At 36.9% G+C, this 26,406-nt stretch overlaps 1 protein-coding gene across 2 annotated transcripts in view; it reads right to left on the bottom strand.

Moving 5' to 3' along the window:
- Positions 1 to 26,406, bottom strand: part of LOC107601250 (integrin alpha-3-like) — a 37,089-nt gene continuing 10,683 nt past the window's right edge. Inside the window, exons 2-26 of one of the 2 annotated variants that reach the window (XM_016293358.1) lie at positions 17,899 to 18,026; positions 16,720 to 16,817; positions 16,374 to 16,611; positions 16,191 to 16,283; positions 13,460 to 13,676; positions 13,161 to 13,354; positions 12,852 to 12,940; positions 12,089 to 12,225; positions 11,845 to 11,922; positions 11,359 to 11,426; positions 11,055 to 11,197; positions 10,748 to 10,897; positions 10,528 to 10,625; positions 10,108 to 10,276; positions 9,447 to 9,524; positions 9,106 to 9,185; positions 8,326 to 8,403; positions 8,033 to 8,135; positions 6,343 to 6,519; positions 5,081 to 5,200; positions 4,798 to 4,911; positions 2,633 to 2,728; positions 2,340 to 2,465; positions 1,265 to 1,418; positions 462 to 539 (exon numbers count right to left, since the gene is read on the bottom strand). In XM_016293358.1, coding sequence (XP_016148844.1) covers positions 1,308 to 1,418; positions 2,340 to 2,465; positions 2,633 to 2,728; positions 4,798 to 4,911; positions 5,081 to 5,200; positions 6,343 to 6,519; positions 8,033 to 8,135; positions 8,326 to 8,403; positions 9,106 to 9,185; positions 9,447 to 9,524; positions 10,108 to 10,276; positions 10,528 to 10,625; positions 10,748 to 10,897; positions 11,055 to 11,197; positions 11,359 to 11,426; positions 11,845 to 11,922; positions 12,089 to 12,225; positions 12,852 to 12,940; positions 13,161 to 13,354; positions 13,460 to 13,676; positions 16,191 to 16,283; positions 16,374 to 16,611; positions 16,720 to 16,817; positions 17,899 to 18,026 — 2,983 coding nt within the window. In that variant the 3' untranslated portion in view covers positions 462 to 539; positions 1,265 to 1,307. Of the gene's footprint in view, positions 540 to 1,264; positions 1,419 to 2,339; positions 2,466 to 2,632; positions 2,729 to 4,797; positions 4,912 to 5,080; positions 5,201 to 6,342; positions 6,520 to 8,032; positions 8,136 to 8,325; positions 8,404 to 9,105; positions 9,186 to 9,446; positions 9,525 to 10,107; positions 10,277 to 10,527; positions 10,626 to 10,747; positions 10,898 to 11,054; positions 11,198 to 11,358; positions 11,427 to 11,844; positions 11,923 to 12,088; positions 12,226 to 12,851; positions 12,941 to 13,160; positions 13,355 to 13,459; positions 13,677 to 16,190; positions 16,284 to 16,373; positions 16,612 to 16,719; positions 16,818 to 17,898; positions 18,027 to 26,406 lie in introns of both variants that reach the window. The other variant, XM_016293357.1, reaches the window with a different exon arrangement.

Below are 26,406 nucleotides of genomic sequence, written 5' to 3'. Positions count from 1 at the left end.
TCATGGAACCATAGATGCCAATGAAGAACCTTCATTTTTAAGAGCATAAATGTAAAAATGGATCATTCCTTTGTGGTGGGTGGCAGTGAAAATGTTGGCAGGCCAAGCACAAATCTGAACTACTGAGCCAGCAGAAAAAATCCTTATTGTTGAGCCCATCAGCATACATAATACATGTATTCTGTTGAAAAACTGTAACCAAAATAAACATCAATACAATATGTAATCTCACACAGAGACTTCTGTATAATCAGTTCATGTTTGACAGTTTTATATCTGATATCCAGAAGTTGTTCCAATCAAATCAGGTAGAGTTCAGGTAAAGTCCATTCCACTGTCTTTAAAGAGACAATGTAAGAGTGCTTTCATCAGTAGTACTGTGTCTTTTCAGTCCAGCTTGTGATCCAGTGTTTCTTATTTTTTGTGGTGTTCACAATTAAAAAGCCCTGGTTTACCTGGTACTGTTCCTTCTTACAAATCTTCACGCCTTGGTATTTTGGCATAGTTCGAAAGTAGGCAGCCCGCTTAAAAAAACCACTCTGTGAGAAAACAGAACAAAGAGCATTGTGAGCAAGCATCCTACCACATTATTTAACCAGGATTATTATAGTGACAAGGTAAGTAGCATGTGTTCAAAGAAGCTCTTAGAAATCCGAGAGCTTCAAGTGAAGTCGTTTTATGAGATTACAAGATTAACACTGAATAGCAACTGACAGAAAGCATTCTTTAAACTCAAGTGAAATTATGAAGAGAGCAAATTATTAAGAGTTAGAGCAAGCGTGTAAAATGTATTATAAATTCAGCTGCAGATTGTGAGGGGGAAAAGAAAGCTTGTTATCTCTGTAAGAGAAGATGTGATCAGAAGGAGTTTGTTGCCTCATTTGAAAGCAAGCCCCAAACTGCGAAAAAAGAAAAGAACACGGTAACGCAGAAGGAAGTTATTAGTCTTGTCAAAGCAAGAAAAGGCGTTCAGAAGTTGGATTAAAGCAATATACAGTTGATGGTTTAAAACATCATTCTATCTCCAAGATAACAGCATCACAAGCCTGAGGACATAACAAAGAGCCTCACGTATCAATTTGTTTCAGGAAAAAAAAAACCTCTAGTGTTTTTGAGAGCAATGATGAGAGTCGAAAACAGACGAGGCAAGCGTTGTGTCTCAAAAGGGAAGAGGAAAGACAGTATTAGCAGAGCTTGCATGGAATACATTATTGTTAATTAAGTCGAGTGTTTTAGCTAGAGAGCTGTTGGCTGTGGCACCTACGAATTCACTATTTGTGTCAGAGGCCCACAATGGCCAGCGAATCTCAGTCCTCCTCTGTAAGGCGGTCATTTTCAGATGGCTGTGTTTTCATTTCTGCTTTCAGGGCCTTGGCCTCATAAAGCTCTCTGGTGTTGGCCCTCTTGAAGAAGCCGCACTGGGAACAGGATTCAGATATGAGCGATCAAACAAAATACAAGGCATGGCTGGAGGAATTGATCTGGTCTTGAATCGGCTGCTTTTCTGGTACAAATGTTTTGATATGTGTGTGATATATTTCAAATCGACACCATAAAACATTCAACATAAAAAAAACTAAAAAAAATGTGATTTGGGAAGTGAAAAGTATGAGTTACATATCATTTATGCTTAAAAAAAATATATATATATATATATTCTATTCAACAAAAAAAATACACATACTTTCACAATAAAAATATACTTTATAATATATAATACACATACTTTTTTTTGACATTTTATTAACAAAAATTATTATCGTTAATTATTATTATTTATTTTTTTGTTGGTGATTTTTTTTATTTATGAAGTCCCTGCATGATGCGCCACATTTGATTATATTATAATATATATATTTTTATTTAATTCATGCTTACAGCATAATTTTATTGTATTTTATTTTGTTGTGTTACCTGGATGGTGGTTTGTGTGTGTAACACGGTTCACTGTCTTTATATGTTCAACTGCTATTGTAAAAGCTTAAATAATTAATTATAATTCATTATGTGGCCTACTATTTTAATAATGTTGGTTGGTATCGTCATTTTATCAGTTAACAGAATATATGGTTATGATCGGTAAGTTTACAGGCACCAAAGTGCCATTATGAACGTATGAAATGTTGCCTGATTAAAATGTGTAGCAGTATGTGTTGTTGTTTCTCTCAAGGTGGAGGTAAAAAAAAGAAAGAAAAAAAAGAAACTTCACACTTTGTTTATGGTGTCAAAGCATAATGTGATAAAATAAAGTCATTGTTTGTGTCCTTCCATCTAGAATAACACGCAGATGTGTGAACAAAAGGAAAGTGTGGAGCATTGAAGTACAAAAGGATCCTCACCTTCCACAGTAAAATGACAATCAGACCCAGCAGAATCACTCCTGCCAACGCGGACACAATGATTATCCACTGAGGCACTTCATACTGAAGCTCCTCTGCCTCTGCAGGGTCTATAGCTACTGTAAACTAAACACAGAAAAGATGTTTACTGTCATTAATCTCTAATGCACCAGAAAACATATACAGGAAATTGCCTCATTTTAATAATTATTTGATTTTCCCTCACTTATGCTAAATGTATGCAAGAGAGAGTTCCAGATAGAAGAGGAAACTCGGAGATGTTGGGTTTGTACCTCACGGGTGTAATTGCTCATCTTGATGCTTGGTTTGTCTGTTTTTAGACTCAGTGTGGCTCTACCATACACAAGTACTCTTGCAGCATTGTAGTCCTGTAAAAAGAGAGCTGCAAAAATGTTATTTTCTGAACTTCAGAATGAGTATCATGTACAGCACTGCACATTTGGGATGTTTCTTTTATTTGGACTAGTGATGGGTCATTCATGAACTAATCATTTGTGCTTCTCATAATTATATTTCATTATAATGATTTCCTAGTTCACAATATGATAAAAGGCTGTGTATGTGAATGTGTATGGGGAATTTTAACTCCGTTCAAATGAACAAAAGCACCTAAATACAGATTTGCTGAACAAGAGTTCAGTCAGTAAAATGATCCATTTTTCCCACCGTTATATTGGACACACTCAGCTCAGGACACGGAGTACTCTACTAATCAGCTGATGAATTAATTCCGCTGGGTTAAATAAGGGAGACATCTGAAATGTGCAGTGCTGGTGAGGCTACAGGAACAGATTGAAAACTCCTACAGGGCTACGTTTCTCAAAAATACTGTACCTAAATAGCTCATAGAGACCAGGGGTACTAATGAGGGGCTTTCACACCACGTAGTTCTAGGAACTAGTCAGCAGGGTCGTTCCTAGGGAACCATGGACCGTTTTCCTGGTTGCATTCGCACCAGCAGCAGGAACTTCAAAGCAGCTGACAGCGACGTCTTTATTCGTGGCATTTACAAATGTCAACAACCGGTGAATGGAGGACGTCTTGATCGGAGCTGTTTTTGTTGTGTGTCGTGGGTTTCGCGATAATGGAGATGGAATGTAAACACACACTCAACGCGAGTGAAAGAGTGTGAAAATCTGACTAAATCTCCTGTGACAACTTGCAGTGTTACTTATCATCGAGGCTGAGAAAAGAACATAACGCTGCAGACAACAGATACATGCCGTTATCACTGTTTTTCATGTTCGTGGAGTAAATATTTTTTACAATGCTTTTTAAAAATGCTGGGTAGCCAGTGTTTCGTATGTGTTTGGCCAATCACTGTAAAGTTATATCACTGGTAGTTTCTACAGAACCTGTTTTAGACTCTACTCTGAAGAAGGAGCCAATTTATTTCCCCCAAAATGAGTTCCTAGTTCCTGTGGTGCGAACACACCAAACAGCGGGAACTTCCACCAACAGTTCTAGGAACTATGAAAAGGTTCCTCCGGTGTGAAAGCCCCTATAGTTTCTGCAGTATGGCCTGCAATTGGTTTCCTTTAATGAAACACAGCCCTATTCAGTAAATGCTGACAGATATTAAAGTGCTGCTAGAAAAATTTCAATAAGGCATTTGAACATTCTTAATATATTTCACAAATTAGATCACAATTACATTTTAAATTTCCACAGCCAAGAAATATTTGGAAGAACCCCCAGTTAGAAATGTCTAAATGTCATAAATACAAAATACTAATTATATATATATGTTATACATTATACAAAATAATTAAAAATAAAGTTAGGCTTTAGATCAGGGGTGGCGAACGTCGGTCCTGGAGAGCCGCAGCCCTGCAGAGTTTTGCTTCAACCCTAATCAAACACACCTGAACAAGCTAATCAAGGTCTGAACAGTTACTAGGAAGCTACAGGCAGGTGAGTTTTAATTAGGGTTGGAGCTGAACTCTGCAGGGCTGCGCAGCTCTCCAGGACCGGAGTTCGCCACCCCTGCTTTAGATGATAAAACAATATATACTGTATACTGTGTTCAAAGTTAGTGGAACGTTTCCGTAGTTAATGTGAAGAAATACTTGAGGCGATATGACTTCATACATCCACTAAAATCACATTGGGACCAGTTAAATAAAAGTAATGGCTTACTAAAGTTAAGGTGGTTCTGAGAAAAAGTCTAGCATCATTTGTTTGCAGATGCCCTTGCTTCTAATGCAAGTTTTAAGTGTCCAAATACTTTTTGGGGCCACTGTATCAACTTTAAGCCAAAGTATATTGCATATTTTGAAGTACTGCACCTGGTGTAACAAAAATGAAACCACTTAAACCCTCATAAACTCTGAAAAATGTCACAAAGCGAGTGTGGGATTTATCCTTGAGAGCCTTGCATGCAACAAGCCTGCAGTAATGAGATGAGTGAAGTTTCAAATGAAAGCGGAGCTCTGACCTCAAGCATCGTGCTGTTCCATATGCGTGCTCTGACAGTGAGATTGGCTGAGATGTCCATGCCAAGCAAGGGGCAGGTGAATGTCTGACAGAGGGCACTACCTGTGTCACAGTCCTGAGATTGAGAGAGAATGAGCAGTGACAGCCAAAACACTCTTCATTTTGTCTTTGTCTAGTCTCTGTTGCATACTACATCATGCAAAGTATCAGAGGAGACATGTCATGCCAGTATCATCCAGTTGCCTAGCAACAAAACAATGGTTGAGGGAGACGGATATACTCACCAGGTTGGCAGGAGGTTTCCTCTGGATGGCCCGTGGGTTCGGGAGGGTCTGCGGTTCAGTCTGTTCAGACTCTAAGGAGGCCTCGTCTCTTTTCCTCCTTCTAGTCTTGCGCTCTGACACCTAATCCACAGGAGGTAACACGTCCATCACATTAACAAGCTCATTATATTAAGTGCATGGCAATAAAATGCTGCAGGGATGATGTTTTTTCAAAAACAGCAAATTAGCATATTAGCACCTAGGTTTCCGAAGTCAATGGGTTTTTCAAATGGGATTTTTGTTGAAAGCCTGCAATAAGGTCAGTGTTTAACACAATCTCAAGATATTATGTTTTATTCTACAACATAAAATACATCAGTAATATCCCCTTGTGTTTTTTAAAGCTTTTATGCATCTTGACAAATTTGGTTGCTGACAAATGGCTGAACTGAATTACAGAGGTTGTAGGGCACACTAAACATCACACTGAACAGGAAAACTCATCTGCTCATTAATTCGCTTTGTTTTATAATTGTGCTAGTCTAACTTCAGTTTTCAGGGAAAAATTTTCTTTTATAGTAGTTCGTCTATAGCCTATGTTTAGTTTTTGACTTCTGGCAGTTGTATTTTGGCTTCATAAATCATAAAAGTTGTGTTCATTTGCAAAGATTATCATCATGAACAAAATGTGTAAGAATCATAAATGTGTGTTGGTCACAGAGCTTATTTTCTAATCCAAAAAATGTTGTTGAGGGATCCAGGGAAATACTAACTTCCAAGTTGGCCTACAGAAATATGTAATACCCGCAGCGCTCTACTGGATTACTTTCCACCACATTACGGGTTTCTATGCCATATTAATAAACATAAATCACCTAGAATTTGAATATTGTGATTGACTTGCTTAGTATGATGTTTCTGTCTTAGTTCCTCATTCTTTTTTTGAGTTCTAGGATTTATTTGTAGAGCATCTAGACCTCCTAAGCACATGTCGCACTGATTTATAGGCACAGAGAGATAGATAGTTTCCAAACCACCCTCTGCTTCATATTAGGAGCTGGACTTTTTCTGAAATAATTCCCACTCGGCTTTGTACATTGAGCGAGATTGCAGTGCGAGCTGCGAGTAATATAGTTCTGGGACGGGAGGAGGTCCCAGTCCCAGCATGATTTCTTCTGCTGCTTCTCTCAACGATTCAAAGGCTGGATTGTGCTAAACTGCTCTGTCATCAACACCGTACTGCAGAAAAACCATCAGTGACTTTCAGACATCTAATCACTTACAATGAGATTAAGGGGGTTTATGACGTTATTTTCAGGGACACAGAATGGCTTGGAGGTTCCTGTCATCTGAATCTCTGACAGATAAAGCAGCCACTTCTGATTAGCCACAGAAGAAGGCCACTGAAAGACCACTTCCAGATACCCCAGATTTCCCAGAGGTTTTCCAGAAACAGCCACCTGCAGACAAAACAATAAACAAAACAATGACTTTGAGTAATTGCAAACTGATTGTGTCTACTGACTTACATAGTAAAGAACTTGTTTAAGGTTTTTTAAAAAAAAGGAGTCACATCACACCACAGCTAGGACAAGCACAGGTGTCACACATGGGGCACATCGCAATTGACAATGACCAAATTGACAAACTATTTTACATTCTGGCAAAATGGTGCCTAGTTTGCTCATATATCTCATCTTTACATTTTCGTACAGTCTACTTATGCCCCAGTGACAGTTAAAGTGATAGTTCACCCAAAAATGAAAATTCTGTCATTAATTACTCACCCTCATGTAGTTCCCGTAAGACCTTCGTTCATCTTTGGAACATAAATTAAGATATTTTTAGTTTACTGACCCTCCAGAGAGAGCAATGAAACTGATACATTCAAGGCCCAGAAAGGTCTTCAACATGCGTTAACGACAGTACAACGACACAAACAGAGCAAGACGCACACTGTACATAAAACAGTCTTCATAAACATGTCCGGTACTCTTGTAAACGTGTGTCGAAGACTGACTCGGAAGAGAAGAAACTGGAGAAGTCGTTTCGTTATTTTGTTTTTTGCACACAAAAAGTATTCTCGTAGCTTCATAAAATTAAGGTTAAACCACTGAAGTCACATGGACTATTTTAACGATGTCCTCACCACCTTTCTGGGTCTTGAACATGGTAGTTCCCTTGCTGTATATGGAGGGTTTGAAAGCTCTCAGATGTCATCAAACAATATATACTTAATATACTTAGTATAAACTTAATTTGTGTTCCGAAGATGAATGAAGGTCTTACAGGAACGACATGAGGGTGAGTGATTAACGACAAAATTTTGGTGTGATCTATCCCTTTAAGTTCAGGGGTGGACCTATATGTTTACTCCAATACAGCTCAGCCAATCAAATTCGAAGATACAGTGTAGCCTTTTTTCGAGCTGTTCAAACGTCACAAGAACTTGTTACTGAAAAATTGCCTATACACAATCTATCTTTTAGTCTTTGTTTGCATGTTTACTCCAATACAGTGTTCCTGTGGCTCAGTGGTAGAGCATTGCGCTAGCAGCGCAAAAAGGTTGTGGGTTCGATTTCCAGGGAACACACATACTGGTAAAAAAATGTATAGCCTGAATGTACTGTAAGCCGCTTTGGATAAAAGCGTCTGCTAAAAGCATAAATAAATGTAAATGTTATCTTGATGATTTTTTTGAAGTTTTTGTTTTGCATTAGATTCAATGTTTCAGATTTTAGGACACCGTATGTCATCTTATTTTTACGCCTGTTGTGCAACCATCTTTACACCGTTTCCTAACTAGGCCTGATGTAATAAGTCTGAAATTGTGTCCTAATCAGTTGTGTCTGCGGCAAACAACAACAGATTTGGTCAGTCATTTGGTTTCTCCACAGCACAACAAATTGTCCAACACTGGAGACTTGACACATCACAGCTAGTTAGGAATGTAGGCTATAAAAAACATCTTGCCGTCAAGTTGAATTCCACTGGGCTTCCAATGTCACTGGTACTTTTCATGGCTGATTCTCCCATTACTTTTCCACTGAATTCTGTCCTAAACTGGGATAAAGGGCTACAAGAAAAATAGAAATGTTCAAATTAATATATTTGCAAAATGATTTGATTTTATGGTGCTCTTATTAAAGTTTAATGTCAGGCAAAAAAGTGAAATGTCTGTATAATACTGAAGTGTAACACGAGTCATTCTGACAAAGAAAAGATCCGGTGAAATGCTCTAAGGATAGAAATGGCACATAACTCACATATTAAAGAAGGGCTGTAGGACGTACTCCACCATCAGCACTCTCAACAGGGGCTGTAGATCATTCTGATCACTCCACCTGAGAAGTGTAGATGAAATCATCAGCCAGAGTCCAAATCTGAATCATACTCTTTAAACAAACCTCTTTCACAGACAATTGTTCTTTCATATCCATATAAGCCGTATGTTAGCGGTTAAATCTGCAGAACTGAACAGTGAATCACTGAATGCTTTTGACCCTGTTTTTATGCACTGGATTCCTTCCTGTGGGTGGGTTAATGATATTCTTTCTATATAGAGTTCTGCTCAACTTTGCATTCTCCTTACAGAATTTGCCGGATGTTTATGATAAATAAAAAAAATTTAGTAGTACCTTGAAGCTATTTGATATAATGACTGAAATTACACAGACTCATACAAATACAAGCTACATATAATATTAAGAAAAGGGACATGTAAACCTTTGAACAGCATAATTCAAGTCATTTTTTTTAATTCTGTATAATATGTAAATATATTTTATGCAGCTTCTTCAGGGAATGAATGAATGAATGAGGCAACATATCATTTGATTTGATCTCTCTAATTAAAAAAAAAAGCTAAACATCTTAGAGATTCTGCACAGGTTATGTAAACTTATGCGCACAACAGTTTCTCTTCAGGATTCTGTGTCTTTAGAAGAGATATTGATTTTTTTGCGAACTCATTTCCTGCAAAGCATCGCTCCCCAAACGTTCAGCCTATTTAAGAATCTGAAGAAAATAATGGAGATTTCTCATACGTTGAGAGCTGCAGTTCAGTCTGAATCTCCTGCATGTCTATTGTGATTCCTGTCGTTTCAAAGGTGATCTCAATCTCCACCTGTGAAAGACAGAAGTACCCGCAAAAAAATAAAGACATCCATCTTCAGATTCATTACATCTGCTTCTAGAAATGCACTTCATTGCAACACTGTTAATTAAATTCACCTCTTATTATTACATCCTGTATCCAATAAATAACCCTAAAGTCTCATCCAATACGCATTTAAGATGGTAGCTGCAGTACGGCTGCTGTTAAATTCCAGGGTAAGTGTGCTTAAAACCTATGAATGTCAAGTCACTGACACCAATGAAGACTTACTCTCTGATTGCTTTTGAAGGGGTCCCCCAGTGTACACAGAAGATAAGGCACCCCAGGAGACAACTCGACATTCAAGTTCTACAAGAAACAAAAACAAGAACCACATAAAATTCTGTTTGCAGTCTAAATGTACATAAGTTCAAAGTTTTCTGAAAGTTTCTTATGCTCACCAAGGCTAGATTTATTTTTATACAGCAAAACCAGTAATAATGTGAAATAATTTAAATTTAACATAAATGTTTTTTTTATTTTCATTTATTTTAATATATTGTAAAGTCATTTATTCCTGTGATGATAAAGCTGAATTTTCAGCATCATTACTCCAGTCTTCAGTGTGCACATGATCTTTTAGAAATCATTCTAATATGCTGATTTGCTGCTCAATTTTTATTGTCATCAATGTTGAAATCAGTTGTGCTGATTAATATTTTTGTGGAAACCGTGATACATTTTTTTCAGGATTCTTTATTGAATAAAAAGTTCAAAAGAACAGAATTTATTTGAAATAGAAATATTTTGTAACATACAACTGTTACTTTTGATCAATTTAATGCAACCTTGCTTCCAAACGAAAAAAAGATTGATATGGACTGTGCGTGGAAGTGTTAAGAACCGTCGAAGGAACTAAGGTATAATTTCTGAGGACATCTATTGATCTTGCCTTGGGGTTTAGGCTGGAGAAGCTGAGCGAGGTGGGAATGGTGACATTTAGAGAAGCACTGTAAGCATCTTCTGCTTTCTTGTCCTGTGATGGAACATTGGACACATTCACCATCAACTTCAGCTTCTTTACGTCAGTAGAGTAGTGGAAAATCTGCTGGCCATTACGCCTGTAGAAACACACATATTTGCGGTTCACATCACATCTATGAAATAATGACAATTTCCATTTAAGTCCAGTCCGGGTGATTGGATCATTGGTGAGTGTTCATGAGCAAAAATGGGTCATACTTGAAAGGACCTAAGAATCATATTGGGTAGATTCTTCCTTTGAAGCATGATGTGAGATATTCAGTCAAAAATTTATTTACTATTCAGTCATCTACTTTCATTTTCACATGAAGAACGACAGTGAGCTTACGTGGGGAACGGCGTGTTCTGCTCATTTGTGAATGCAGCCGTCATCTGAAGGTTGCTCTCACATTTGTTATCTAATCCACAGGCTTTCTGAATGTGAATCTAAAGAATGAGATGACATTGGTGGAAAATAAGCGAGAATGTGAGCAGGTCGTGAAGTGCAGACATCGTGCAATGAAAATATCATTTGTGTTTGAGTGAGCAAAATATGCTGTCAAAGGTACCTCAGCTCTGTTAGTCAGAGCGTCTTTTTGGCTGATCACAGGAAAGGCACTGAGGTCTTCCAATGTCTGCCCGCCCGAGGGAGGAGTCTCCACCAAAGACACCCTCAGCAAGAAAACTATCGGAGCAACCTTGTCTTGGATTGTCTTGGACTGTGAGAGTCAAATGCAGATGCGAGATATCAGAGTTATACAAATCTCTATACAATTAGCCCAATCTGATAGCAACCCAAATAACCCACTCAATGATTACGAGTCTTTTTGTCACAAAGAATAAAATGGCAATTCAAAGAATGGCCTTGTGTCATACCACTAGCTCGAGTTTCAGAGAACGACAATCTTCAGACGGATTAACAGACATTTTGCCAGTGTATTTGCCATCTTTGTTGTCAAGGAAACGAACACGAGGGCTCCGAGACGATTGCTGATCGGCTTCCACCGTATATTGAAAACCTGAGAAAACAACAGATCTTTCTTACAGCTACTTCATGTCGGACCTGAAGTCTGACAGTCAGAATGTGGAACAGCACACTGAATCATACATTTGGCATGACAATAATATCTAGAGAGTTTGCATTTATATTTAGGGTAATAAACTGAGATGCGGGACTTACTAATACTCTTCTGGGAACTGGCACTGCCAGTGCTGAATGTGTAGGACAAACAGACTTTTGCTTCAATACTGTATGAGGAAAACACAGCAGAATTTACTGATTTTGTCCCAGAGGCATTTCAATACATTTCAAAATACATAATCAGTATTAAGAGTATAGCTGTTGCGATCAAATTATGAAAAATATAGATTTCAGCATAACATTTAGATCTACTCTAATTAGGCCAAAGGTTTTTATTTACAGACAGTTTTTTTGTTGTTGACCAGCAGTGATTTGTGCAGTTTTTTAAATAAGTCTATAAGCAGTCAGTGTTGTCAACTGGTCCTATTGAGTGAGTCTGATCCATCCATATTTTATGTTTTGGGAAATAATTGACAGTTATTATATTGTGACACTGTAGTCTTCTAAAGTAACTACTGAAGTGGCTCATTTCCATGTAAACAAACAAGTGTGAAAGTTGGAGTGAGATGTTTAAGGATTCATTACCAGGCATCACAGTCTTCTAGGCGGATAACCTCCGGTGTCACAGTGAAAGAATTCTTTAGGTGAATCACAGGACGTGCTCTTATAAGGGGGAAATTAAAGAAAACACAGTAAGATAGAGCCTTGCAGGTCTGAAAAAAATTACTAATCAAAGTACAATGATTTACACGGATTGATTAATATTGGTTTTTGTCTTTTACCTTGATGCTATACAACTAAAATATGTATTGTGACACGATCAAATCACCTTAGCAAGACCACGCGATCATCTAATGATCCAACTGCTATGTCTGGGTAACTGTTCCTGTCCACATCCATGCCACCACTGATGGAATAGCCAAACGTCTGGAATCCACCACCTGGGATGTCTTTTCCATCAATGACCTGAGGAATTAATATTAGAGCAATGAACTGACTATCTACAAAACAATCATACAAAATGAGTCAAATAATCAGTATTGACCTCTAATAGTGTAAAAGCAGACCTACACTACAGTTGAAAAGTTTGAGGTAAGTACAATTTTTTAAAGGATTTAATACTTTTATTCAGCAAGGATGCATTAAAATTATCAAATTTATATTGTTAAAATTACATTTTATTATTTTAAATGAATCATTCCTCCATCTTGAGACAACCTCTTTAAAAGTAACTGCTCAAAAACATGGTGCATTTCAAATGTCAAGCTGGTCGTGATGAAATGCTTATTAAATGTTTATCGGACGCTTATTATGATTATTACGGTAATCTGCAGGCAGCGCAGACAACCCTAGAAGTGTTTTTCTTTGAGTCTATCAGTGAGACTTCAGAAAGAACCCCATTTATTCATTCATTCATTATTCATTTTCATTGATTTATTCATTGACAAAGACTGTAATTTTCTTAAGAAAAAAAAAAGATGTTCTTAAGAACATTTTTAAGAACTTCTTAAGAATTGTAAGAGCTGCACTTAATTATTTTTAGTAATCGTACATCTTAACACTCTAAATACTTCTTAATATTCCCATCTCACCTGACTAGGCGTTTGGGAAATACCCGTTTTGCTGCCCATCCATATCGATACTCTGCCTGTACTATGATATGGAGCACCAACAGCAAAATCTGTTAAAGAACAGAGGAGTGAGAAACGATCATTGTCAAAATACTTCTCAGTAATGCCACAAGAAGGCAGCAGAGTAAAATGTCCTTGACTGTATAACGAGCTCCTCTGATGAAGTGCTGCACACAAAAGTAAATTCTGCAAATAGCCACAAATAACTAAAAGCCACATACATGTTACATTGTAGAGAGTGTAATCAAGCAAAGAAACCCACAAACCTACCTTGAAAGCCATCCTGGTTAACATCACCAATAGCAACAACAGCCATGCCAAAAGCTGAGTCCTTAGGCCCAGTGAGCTTCACGTCAGCTTTGTCACGAAAAGACCCGTTCTGGTTCATATAGACATACACCGCCCCGCCTTCATCCTTTCTCCGGTCGAAATAGAAAGGGGCTCCAACAATCAGATCCTTCCAACTACACGGATAATAATGAAGACAAGTTAAATCTCCATGTCGAGATCTTCTGTTTCATTACTGACCTCTAGTTGAGGGGAAACAAAAAGCCAAGAACTGTCTTTACCCATCATTGTTAAGGTCAACAATAGTAACGCTGCAGCCAAAATAGGATCCAACTTGTTCCCCCATGACAGTGGCTTTTATTTGGATTTCTCCACCGACACCAATTTTATGAACTTCAGCCATCGTCACAGATCCTCTGGCTTCATCTCTTGGAGCTCCTGTTACTACTGTGTCTTTGTCTTTGCTCAACACATCTTTAGCCACAGCAATAGAGTAACCTGAAGAGCAATCAGTCAACAATAACCAAGAGCAATTTTCTATGTCTACATATTGACATAGTTGACAAAGGAAATGTAATATTAATTAAAGAAAGTACATGCAAGCTATAGATTTTGTGTTTCAGGAAAAGGGTAAAACACAGGGATTCATTATGTAAAAAGGATAGGTCAGTCGACAGTTGACAACAAATACTTATAAATAAGAATGCAACATGAATAGTATTATATGTATATATAAATACACATACATACATGCATTTATTTATGCATATACACATTTTTTCTCACTTATGTATGATTTATATTATATATAAATATAAATATATTAGGGCTGTCAGTTTAACACGTTAATTTTAATTAAGTAGTTATGGAAAAATAATGCCATTAAAATATTCTAACTCAGTTGACACATCCACCCCGCCCCCAGACCTGTACGTCATCTTACATTTCCTACAGTTGACTGTTAAAGGGCAACAATTATTTATGTAGTCCATAAAGGCAATTCTATGGCCCTAAAATTTAAGATATTACACCAAAAAAGGCACTATATGAGTTGTCTCATATTTTGTATCATATACTATATAATCCTTATCACACGAGCAGTGAGAGAAATATCACACGAGTGTTATTTTTGTACCAAACAGTGATTTTATACAACAGTTCAGTAAATAAGTAATATTTCAAACACAATATTGTCTGTTTTAGCTGACGCAAATACCTATTAAAGCCACAGCAGAACTCTTCTGCGTCTCCAGGCAACACACAATTTCTGAATGAATCCGCATTGTGAACAAATCGGGTGAACCAATGGTCCATTCATTTACATCATTCCTGAATGAAACTTTGAACGAATCGAATGAAGGAATGACTCAATTGATGCGTCATCTCAATTCGTCTACTTATACTATGTCCTAAAAGTATGTATTCTTTTTGTGAAGAAAAGTACATACTTTTGAGCATGTAGCTTAGTTACGTGCATTCGGTCACTGTTTAAACTGCCCCGTCAATCATCTTGTCACAGTTAACATAATCCACATTTCGGTAAAAAAAAAATTTTTCCCCAATTGTACTGGAGAGAAATGAAGAGGCACGTTGATCTGCCAGTCACGCCTTTCATGCTGAGAACTCTGCTCATGTATTTGCATTATGATGCATTTAAAAGTTAATGACAAAATGTATCTTTTTAAAAGTTTACAGTGCTGTTACAGATTAAATATAACAAGGAATACTTTTTCATCAGATTAGACATTGATTATTTATCACTCAAACCCCTTTCTCTACCTGTCCACTGCTCTCGCATATCCACCATGTTTATACTTTTTAACACTTTTTATGTGTGTTTGTAGTTCTAATCGAATCCTCACGCAATGTGTTGTGGGCAATATTAGCCGTTAGAGCGCACATCCATCTGCACTTCAAATTCTAACTGGAAGTAGTAGACCATCCGGGAATCTTTGGCATACTCTTTTCAACATACTAAAATTTGGGACATAGCAATTCTATTTTGGAACACTATTTAGGATGGATAGTATGTGAATTTGGATACAGCAAATGACTTATTCATTAAGACATTTACCGCCACCTACTGGCAGTTTTATTTTACTTTACTTGGAGGATCATTTCATTAAAAAATTATTTAATATTTACATATTAATAAAAAAATCCATATTACTAAAAAAAACTAATTAAAGGGAAAGTTCACCCAAAAATTTAAAAGAAAAAGAAAAAAAGAAAAAAATCTTTCTAAAGCTATCTTTCATTATTTCTATTTCATGCTCTTCTCATGTAACACAATAATGGCTTTAAATTATATTTTGCGGGTAATTTCTCAGCCAAATTTGATGTGCAATTAATATGCGATTAATTAGATTAATTAATTAAATTTAATTAAATATATACAAATATGTGTGTGTATTTATATATACTTCTAAATATATATGAATAATAATATATGAATAATCGTTAGAAATAAATAAGTTAATAAATAAGTGGAATAAATAAGCTTTCCATTGATGTATGGTGTGTTAGGATAGGACAATATTTGGCCGAGATACAACTATTTGAAAATCTGGAATCTGAGGGTGCAAAAAAATCGAAATATTGAGAAAATCGCCTTTAAAGTTGTCCAAATTAAGTTCTTAGCAATGCATATTACTAATCAAAAATTAAGTATTAAATTTTATATATTTACGGTAGGAAATGTACAAAATATCTTTCTCGAACATGATCTATACCTCATATCCTAATGATTTTTGGCATAAAAGAAACATCGATAATTTTAACCCATACAATGTAATGTTGGTTATTGCTACAAATATACCCCAGCGACTTAAGACTGCTTTTGTGCTCCAAGGTGACATATATTATGTAAACACAAACTTTTATTTTGGTTGCGATTCATCGAAATAAATAATAGAAATAAATCAACTAAAATAATTTTTTGTTGTTGCAGTTGTTTCGAAAACTGAGTAAATGTCAGAAAATCCAGAAAGCAAGGTTGTAGCACTGCCTTACCAATGTAAATATTCCCTCTTTTCAAGTTTGGAAGCTTGCTCTTCATGTCATCAAACTTATCTTCAGGGTTATACCACAGTGAAAATGTGTTTCCTGCGTGTGACGGAAAATTATTAGTGGAGAATTTAACATCATTCTTGCATGTAGAAGCAGAATGTTTACAGGAAAACAAATTCCCCTCACCTTGCCAGTTGAAGCATCCAGGTGCACCCAGGAAGATCTCCGTCTGAGTGAAGGCAGCAGACATTCCAGCAAGACACATGCCTTCACTAGTCTGTTCATCTCTGGGGTCACACACCTCATTGTACGACTGCCATTGAGAGTCTGCTGTTTTATACTGTAAATCATTTCCACGAACATAGCACCTCCCAATCATCCGAAAGTTGCTTGCAAAGTTTCGTATATAACGATGGCCACAGGCCTAGTAAATAGAGTGATGAATACTATGTTAGGATGGTAAAAGCAAAGTTTTTTTTGTGGACTGATTTTTTATAGACCAACATAAGAGAGGTCATTTTTATAAACTCACCAGTACACGGCCCCCTGGTTGACTCTGACTGGCTAACGACACACCTAGCCACATGCCATCCATCACATCATTTTTAGGGTCTGGTATGTCTTCAGAATCTGCATAACACAAAGCAATTATTCAGATCTGTTCTTTCTGTGGTACCATGCAGACATGTGGAACACAACAACAACAACAATAATAGATAAAAATAAAAATGCAAATTTAAGTCTGGTATGAACGGTATTTTTATAATCATTATTAACGGTAGTGAGGCATCAGTATATTACGATTTCTACTACTATTAGTATAATAATAAATATTATGGTATTATTTTTTGGCCTCTAACACTAAGCTTGCTCTATTCTTTTTCTATTCTATCGGTTTTCTTTTTATTTATTATATTATTTAAAAAACCCTTGCTACGTGTACTGCGTTAAGCTAACTGAGACTTGTTATAGCACTTGTATATCGTTGCTCTTTTGTTGATTTTGATTGCTTCCATTGTCCTCATTTGTAAGTCGCTTTGGATAAAAGCATCTACTAAATGTCTAAATGTATTTATTATTATAAATTACATCATATTAATTAAGATTTTAAATATCATTACGAATTAATATTTTTATTACTATATTATAAATTATTAATATTATTTAAAAAACGGATAAAATTAAGACATATGTAATTTACAAATATCAACAGATACAAATATATATATACTTTCCATTTTTCATACATTTCATACATTATATAAATGTCATATAATTTCCCCTTTATGAAATGTATGGAAGTAAGCAAGCAACTTGCCGCCTTGGAATAATAAGGTTCTATCTGCATTCTGAGCAGTTTTGAGATATTGAGCTTCAAAGTTTTTGCGTTCCATAGACTTCTGTAGATAGAACCCTTTTTGTTTTCTAAAAAAAAAGGTCCAAAATGTACATAGCTTACAAAAGAAACCTGTCATAATGTAAATAAATTGTCACAGAATAAGAATATGTGAATAACTCAATTTTGACAAAAATGTCAGATAGAACCTTATAATTACAAAATAAATAAATAAATACATTTATGTTTCATATGACTGGCAGGACAATGAAAAAATTAAACATAACAACAACAATAGTATTTATGAATACTGTAAATCGGAAAAAGTGAAGGCCAAAAAAAACTCATGGCTTGTATGAATGCCAGGAAAATTACTTGAGCTGAGAAGGTTCAGTCTTTTGCAGTCTTTGCGGTCTGCAGTGATTGGACAGGCATATACATCTCCAGTCTCATTGGCTGATACTCCCAACTCTGCTTTCTCCTTCGGTGCTCCTACAAGAAGTCTGAAACATGTGTAAATCTGATTGAGCTCAAGTCTGTCTCGAAGCATGCTAACTCCAGCAAGTGTAACCCTTATCTGTCTGGGCTTGTCGTGCTACGTGAACTGATTTTGACTGGAAGGACTTGTCAGAACCCATTACTTCCAGGACAGAAAACCTTGCTTAAAAAGCTACATGCTTTTAACTATCGGCAGAACCCTGCTGGTAAAAGAGATTAACAAAGCATCTAAAAACCACAGGAGACGGTGATCACATTTTACTCAAATGTTCATTTTCAGACAACAGGGTGAATGGATTTAGCGTAATACACTATGGAATGGATAACTTCACATGTTCATGTGTCTACTTCTCTTCCTCTTTCCATAGGCAAGCTATTATGATACACACATTCTTTATCCCTTCCAGGGAAAATCGCTTACTCAAGCTCCACCTATGTAACCGATTTGATTTTGATCACAAAAACGAGGCAGCCTTAAAGATAAGAGTCAGGCTTACGATACCCACATCTGCCACCATGGAACAGATGTAATCCTCTAGAGCCCTTGAGGAAAGTGAGCAGAATTAAAGCGGCATTTCATTAAACTCTAATCACAAAATCAATGGATTTTATTTCAATATTTGCGAGAGCACGACAGACATAATAATGACTAAAGCGGTGCTGCCTGCAAGCTCGATTCATTAATGTTTCATGATTTTTGGAGACACGCACCCTAGTTGCTATTTTATCCACCTTGCAGCCTGAGGCCTCATAAATATTCCACTCAGTGAGGGATGAGATCTCATCAGATCATGACTTGTGTCTAACGGGATTATTTATGATTGGGCTTTAGTGGGCGATGTGGTCATTTCATCTTCTTTAAAATTCTGTTTGGTGAATTTTAACAGGATTGTATTTTGTCTGACAGTCTAATCATCACAGATTCCATTCCTTCAACAGAGAACTTGGGTTATAAGTAACATGATATTTGCCACAGTGAGTGGTATTTTTTTGATTCTTGTATGCCAGATCACTATGCAGAGACAGTTCTAAGTAAGCCGCTTGTAATGCCGAGTTCACTCTGCAAGATTTTAGCCCTGACAGGTTTTGCAAAATCGCCGATGTCCGTGAAATATGCTAAACATCTGGACCTGTAGGTGATTCAAAATCCTGCTGTGTGAAATGAGTTCTGACTGAAAAATACATCTGCGATGACCTACAGCCAATGAGAGAGCAAGATACAGGGCAGCCGGAAGTTCAGGGAGGAGTTATATGAAACAAAGGCAGTTCATGACCCCTTTAAGAAAATAGTAAAAGAAAACAGTAAAGAGTTGTGAGAAAATACCATGCATGTCAGATCCGCATCATCAGTGGCAGCTCTTAAAGTCATAGCAGCCAAAATAACCTCATAACCCAGCTGCTTTGATGTCTGTTAATCAAAGAACAAAAGGAAAAAGGAAATCAATGACTTTTGTAGCTTTAAGGATTCATTTATATTTAATTTAGAATTTAGTGTTTGACAACTTTATTGAATTTCTGTATTTCCTACTTGCTGAAGGGCACAGGTAGCTCAATATGGCATTTATTATAATGGGTTTATGTGAAGATTGTTTTAAGTTCACTTAAATTAGAAGTTATTTTTTAAAGTCTAATAAATGTTAAAATTGATAGCTCTCAATTATACTGTAATGTTGAATGGCTATAGTCAATGGTTAAATATTAGGGGAAAAAATTATTTCATAAAGACATCAGTAGCACTGGTATCAGTGATACTCGCCTTCAGTCATAAAAACGACGCCACTAAACACATTTTTTTGTAAATAATTATTCATTAGTCTTTATGTTGTTTCTACATTAATTTGGAGATTGAATGTAAAAATTTTGCAATATAAAAGTATATTTAAAAACTTCAAAGTTAGGTGGGATTTCAGAAAAAAATGTGTGATTAATTAATGATTTTTTAAAATCAACTAACAGCACAAGTTTCAACTGTTTTTGTCCATTTAATAAAAGTCAATGGGGTTCGTTGGGTTCCATTATATGGACCTGAAAAGATCTTTTAAGAAAAAAAAAGTTTGGAATGACATGGGGTTAAATAATAATGTTCATTTTGGGTGAACTATTCAATTAAAATCATAATTGCATGCTTCTCATATACGCAAATGCTACAAGTGAACATGATTACTAAAATACACTGCACCAAGTGAACAACAAACGGACATTCTGAGGTTTCCTTTTGTGCTCATTTGACAACACTCCTGTACTTGTTCATATGCATCACACATTGTGGTGAGGTAGACTGTGATGAGGACACAGACTGAGGTCAGAGTCAAAGCGAGGGAGGGAGAGGGGGAAGACAAGGAGGGACAACGAAAGACAAAAGGTGAAGTGAAAGACATCCCTCCCTCTCCCTTTGGGTCTAATTTAATTTGGACCCCAATGATCATCCCCCTCAAACCACCATCACAAACAATCAGTTGGCGTCTCTGCCTCAAATCCTGTCATGTGACTCCAAATTTGCTTTCAGCAAGGACAAGACAGGAAATGAGAAATTCAAGAGAAGGTGAATGAGCAAGAAAGAATGTCAGACTCTTCCTTGTTGCTGCATGTCCACCACCTTTTATGGGGGCTGTTGCTCATTTTATATGCAAAAAGGGCGTTTACTTTTGCTTAAGTCTTAAAGGTGCGGAAGCAACAAAATGGTCTGTTTAATTCTAAGCAGAAGTGAGAGGGTGCTCATTAAAATAGTAATTGAAGACCAAATTATAATATGTTTTGATTCAAAAAAGGTGCGATTATCTTTATAAATAGACAACATGGGACAAGTCTGACTTATAACACAGAACATCTGCAGAGAAGTTTAATGCAGTTTGTTCAGTGAATCATACTTCCAGTGCATTACACCTGAGTCTGTTTATGCTTAAACAGATACCAGTCACATGACATGGGTTTTACCACTACAATTATCTACAGGTCTAGTGGTGAGCGGCACATACCTCAGAGGCAAGTTTATGAACCGCAAGCTGGTTAGGGGTTTGCATTCACTGGTGCTTCATTTCATCGAAGCTGCTCTGTTTGAAAGCATATGACTCAACCCGAACAGATTCATTTAATCTTTTCCACAGCATTAGTCTTCATTTTGCTTTTCTGTCAGTTGGAAACATCCTGCAGTATGTTTGAACTGCAAATAACACTGATATTTCACTTTTATTTCTTGGTCTAGTGAATCTTTTGAAGATATATACTGACATTTGGCATTTTCCTTAAGAAGTTTAGAAGCTGGAATATTTTAACAGAATGCCTCTTTCTAGCCCTATTTATACCTCTTTTTGATTTACATGCAGATTGTGAACGTTTTTGACTTGGTTAAAAAAAAAACAGCTATGAGTCAGATCACAGAGAACACCACTTCCTGTAACCTGCTGAAGAAGGTGTGTCTGCTTCGACCGTTTCACTGAATTCATATCAGGGCCAGAGTTCACATGTTGCACCTTTGTTTGACGTGTGTGCCTCCAAGCTGTTCTAAAGGCCTGAACTTTCAGTAAATAGTCCTTACAGAAAACGGTCCCACTGGCCACGTCCAGTGTTGGAGACTGTCTGGCCACGAAAAAAGAGCTTGATTAGGAGAGAACATTTTCTGGCAGTGCTGCACACATTCAAGTTCAGGCAGGTGAAATTCATGTCCCTTATCTCCCACATATTGCTATGAATGAATGGGAAAGCAACCAAAACAGAGTCTAAGCTGCACAATAAATGATGTGCACAGAGAGCTTATTACACTTTCAAGTGAGTGGGTGAGCAGAGATGAGAAGCAGCAGTTTAAGGCATCATATTTGTGCAAAGTTTGTTTCAGAACATAAGCAACTTCATGATGTCTTCTAAGACACCTTCTCTAGGCCAAGTTCTAGGCAGCACTGCATATGTCCTTTGTAGAGAAGTCAGTCCAATAATGCACTGCGCTCAGTGAAAAAAACAAATCTATCATGGTGGATAAGAAAAAAATGCAACAAACAAAACTGAACAATATCAATAAAAACAGTTGAATCTAATTGAAATGGATTATTTTACCCGAAATTTTGCCTGTGCTGTGTGATATGTATAAGTATTTTACTACTAGTTTAGCAAATATGCTAACATCATGTGGTTTGCACATATTTGTTTAAAAACTGTTCACCAATATATACTGTATATATATATATATATATATGTGAGCACATTATCATTCAAAAGGGGAAAGTGAGCTTTTTTTTACTTTTACTCCGTAAGTACAAATTAAAAGAACCAAAAGTGATAGTAAAGACATTTATAGTGTTCTAATTCAAATGATGTTCAACTTTCTTTCACTGAACTTTCAATTCATCAAAGAATCCTGAAAATAATTATGGTTTCACAGCAATATTAAGCAGCACGACTGTTTCCAACATTGATAATAATCAGAAATGTTTTGGCAAATGAGCGGCAAATGAGCATATTACAATCATTTCTGAAGGATCATGTGACACTGAAGACTGGAGTAATGACATTTGAAAACATATTAAAATAGAAAACAGTTATTTTAAATTGTACTAATATTTCACAACATTGCTGTTTTTACTGTACAAATAAATGCAGGCTTAGTATGCTTAAGAGACATCTTTCCCAAACATTACGAATCTTACCATCCCTAAACTTTTGAATGGAAGTTTAAATTTACATTTGATAAAACCATTCCTTCTTTATCATTTACCACACACATTTAAGTTTTTCTTTACAGGAACCGCATGAATCAGAGCTGCTACGGTCACTAAACTGACAATCGCCCTGCAACTACAACATTCACAAGGTGACAAATTCCATTCTTGACATTCCGGCTGTTACAGATTAATGGATCATATCTAATCCAAAATCCCAGGATGCTCCACATGCACGGCAAGTCATTGTCCCTCTAGGCTTTCCAGCCCAGAGGCGAGACAAACCTACTCTACTTCAAGTTTTCATAGTGCCTACCCTACTCCACTGACAACTCAAGCACCATAATGACACTTTTAACTAATACTCAAACGTAACATCATTTTGTTGATTATTACTGGACTTTTCAAGACTTAATACGATTCACTTGCAGACATGATATAAGAATTGATGGATGGGCCTGCCCCGTTCGCCAATGACATTAACGATAACAGACGTTTTTTGACAGGAATTAAAATGAGGCCGTGAGGGACAGAAGCGCAGTGCGTTCAATGGATTGTAAAGTAGTTTAACAACATATCAGTTGTTCAGCTGATGAAACATCTTTCTAAAACAACGTTCAGTAGACAACAACTCCATAAAACAGTTTTGAAAGTTGTGAGTTGGGAAAATTACATGAGCTGACAACAGTGTGCGCCATTGTAAAGACACTTAGCATATCCCTCACAGCCTCGTTTTCATGCACTTTAAATTCAACATGGTGTCTAACCTGATTAAGGCCTATTTAGTGTATTTTCATGTTTTGCTTCATGTGAAAGAGCACTAAATGCTAATTCAGGCAAAGCTTTAAATATCGGTTAATCTGAGTTTAATCTACTTCACTGTGTTAAAGGGGTCATATGATGCTATTTCAAGTTTTCCTTTCTCTTTGGAGTGTTACAAGCTGATTGTGAATAGATAAGATCCCTGAAGTTGCAAAGACTAAAGTCTCAAAACCAAAGAGATATTCTTTATCAAAGTTAAGACTCTGCCACGCCCCCCTAAAACGGCTCGTTCTAACACGCCCCCACATATCTACATCACTATGTGGAAATATTTGCATAATGGTGCCCAAATGTTCACGCAAAGAAAGAAGGCGTGGTTTTAGTAACCGCAGTTAGTGCTGAAGCAGCCATGTCTGGGAGACGCTGTGTGTTTCTAGGCAAAAGCAAAAGCACTTAATTTGGCCTAATAATGATCTTTAAAAAAGCATCATATGACCCCTTTAAAGTAAATATAATTGCAACTTTGTTTAGACAGACAGGTAATTGCTTTGTCTGACACCTATAGTTGTGGCCCAGATAACCTCAGCCGCTAACAGAGCAAATACCACAAGCTTAAACAGACAGGAAATCACACAGGAAATTCACATCAAGTTTAGCTTAATTTTACACTAAAACCTGAACTCTCGCCTACTGACAAAATCCAGTGTGCAGCAGTTTTCACTGGGGCAGAACACTTTGATTACAAAATAAATGAATTGAATATAATTATACAGCAGGTAGTAGCAGCCCTCTAATTTGAATGGCCAAGCGACACATCAGTGAGCCAGTGTACTAACTGCAATCTCACAGAATTACTGGTTAAGTGGCATATAGTTCTATATGTGTCATTCATTAATTTCCATATCTGAATTCATATTAAAGCATTAATACCTTACAAAAGCAGAACACTCACAGAGAACTATGAATGAACTATGCAAGTTCTGTGTCTAGTTTTGAGTAATGGGACAGAACAGCAATAGAGGAACTACAGGTCAGAGCAACAGCATATTTCAACAAACAGTCACTGCGGTCATTTTATACAATAAACATCAGGCGATCAGACCAATGATACGTGATATACAGGTGCATCTCAATAAATTAGAATGTCGTGGAAAAGTTCATTTAGTTCAGTAATTCAACTCAAATTGTGAAACTCGTGTATTAAACAAATTCAGTGCACACAGACTGAAGTAGTTTAAGTCTTTGGTTCTTTTAATTGTGATGATTTTGGCTCACATTTAACAAAAACCCACCAATTCACTATCTCAACAAATTAGAATACTTCATAAGTATGTTCATTTACTGTACATGTACTCAATACTTGGTAGGGGCTCCTTTTTATTACTGCCTCAATTCGGCGTGGCATGGAGGTGATCAGTTTGTGGCACTGCTGAGGTGGTATGGAAGCCCAGGTTTCTTTGACAGTGGCCTTCAGCTCATCTGCATTTTTTGGTCTCTTGTTTATCATTTTCCTCTTGACAGTACCCCATAGATTCTCTATGGGGTTCAGGTCTGGTGAGTTTGCTGGCCAGTCAAGCACACCAACACCATGGTCATTTAACCAACTTTAAGTGCATTTTCAAAAAGCTGGTCAGCAGAAGGAAGCATGAAGTGCTCCAAAATTTCTTGGTAAACGGGTGCAGTGACGTTGGTTTTCAAAAAACACAATGGACCAACACCAGCAGATGACATTGCACCCCAAATCATCACAGAAACTTAACACTGGACTTCAAGCAACTTGGGCTATGAGCTTCTCCACCCTTCCTCCAGACTCTAGGACCTTGGTTCCAAATGAAATACAAAACTTGCTCTCATCTGAAAAGAGGACTTTGGACCACAGGGCAACGGTCCAGTTCTTCTTCTCCTTAGCCCAGGTAAGACACCTCTGACGTTGTCTGTGGTTCAGGAGTGGCTTAACAAGAGGAATACGACAACTGTAGCCAAATTCCTTGACACGTCTGTGTGTGGTGGCTCTTGATGCCTTGACCCCAGCCTCAGTCCATTCCTTGTGAAGTTCACTCAAATTCTTGAATCGATTTTGCTTGATAATCCTCATAAGGCTGCAATTCTCTCGGTTTGTTGTGCATCTTTTTCTCCCACACTTTTTCCTTCCACTCAACTTTCTGTTAACATGCTTGGATACAGCACTCTGTGAACAGCCAGCTTCTTTGGCAATGAATGTTTGTGGCTTACCCTCCTTGTGAAGGGTGTCAATGATTGTCTTCTGGACAACTGTCAGATCAGCAGTCTTCCCCATAATTGTGTAGCTTGGTGAACCAAACTGAGAGACCTTTGCAGGAGTTTTGAGTTGATTAGCTGATTGGCATGTCACCATATTCTAATTTGTTGAGATAGTGAATTGGTGGGTTTTTAAATGTGAGCCAAAATCATCACAATTAAAAAAACCAAAGACTTAAACTACTTCAGTCTGTGTGCACTGAATTTATTTAATACACGAGTTTCACAATTTGAGTTGAATTACTGAAATGAACTTTTCCCATGACATTCTAATTTATTGAGATGCACCTGTATCTCCTGGTTAATCATTCAATTAAAAATGTTTAAAGGGGTCATATGATGCTTTTTTAAAGATCATTATTTTGTGTATTTGGTGTAACAGAATATGTTGACATGCTTTAATGTTCAACAGTGCTCTGATTGGCCAGCTGACCCAGTGCATTGTGATTGGCCGAACACCGCAAGCACTTGTCGGAAATGTAACACCCCTTACCATAATCGCGAGCTTCAGCTTTCAAAATAAATGTAAAGGCAGAGCCCGAAAGGGGAACAGAGTGGCATGACAGACACAGTAATGAAGCTGGTATCTCTAGCTCTCTCTCTCACACGCACACACACACACACACACACGATGCGCAAAACTCCGCATTTGAATAGTCAATAGCAAATACTTAAACTAATAACAAAACAGTAGCTG

This window comes from Sinocyclocheilus grahami, unplaced genomic scaffold, assembly GCF_001515645.1.
Source record: "Sinocyclocheilus grahami isolate Dianchi unplaced genomic scaffold, SAMN03320097.WGS_v1.1 scaffold302.1, whole genome shotgun sequence".
Classification (NCBI taxonomy): Eukaryota; Metazoa; Chordata; class Actinopteri; order Cypriniformes; family Cyprinidae; genus Sinocyclocheilus; species Sinocyclocheilus grahami.
The sequence above is the reverse complement of the archived record's forward strand: the minus strand, read 5'-3'. Positions and strand labels throughout refer to the sequence as shown.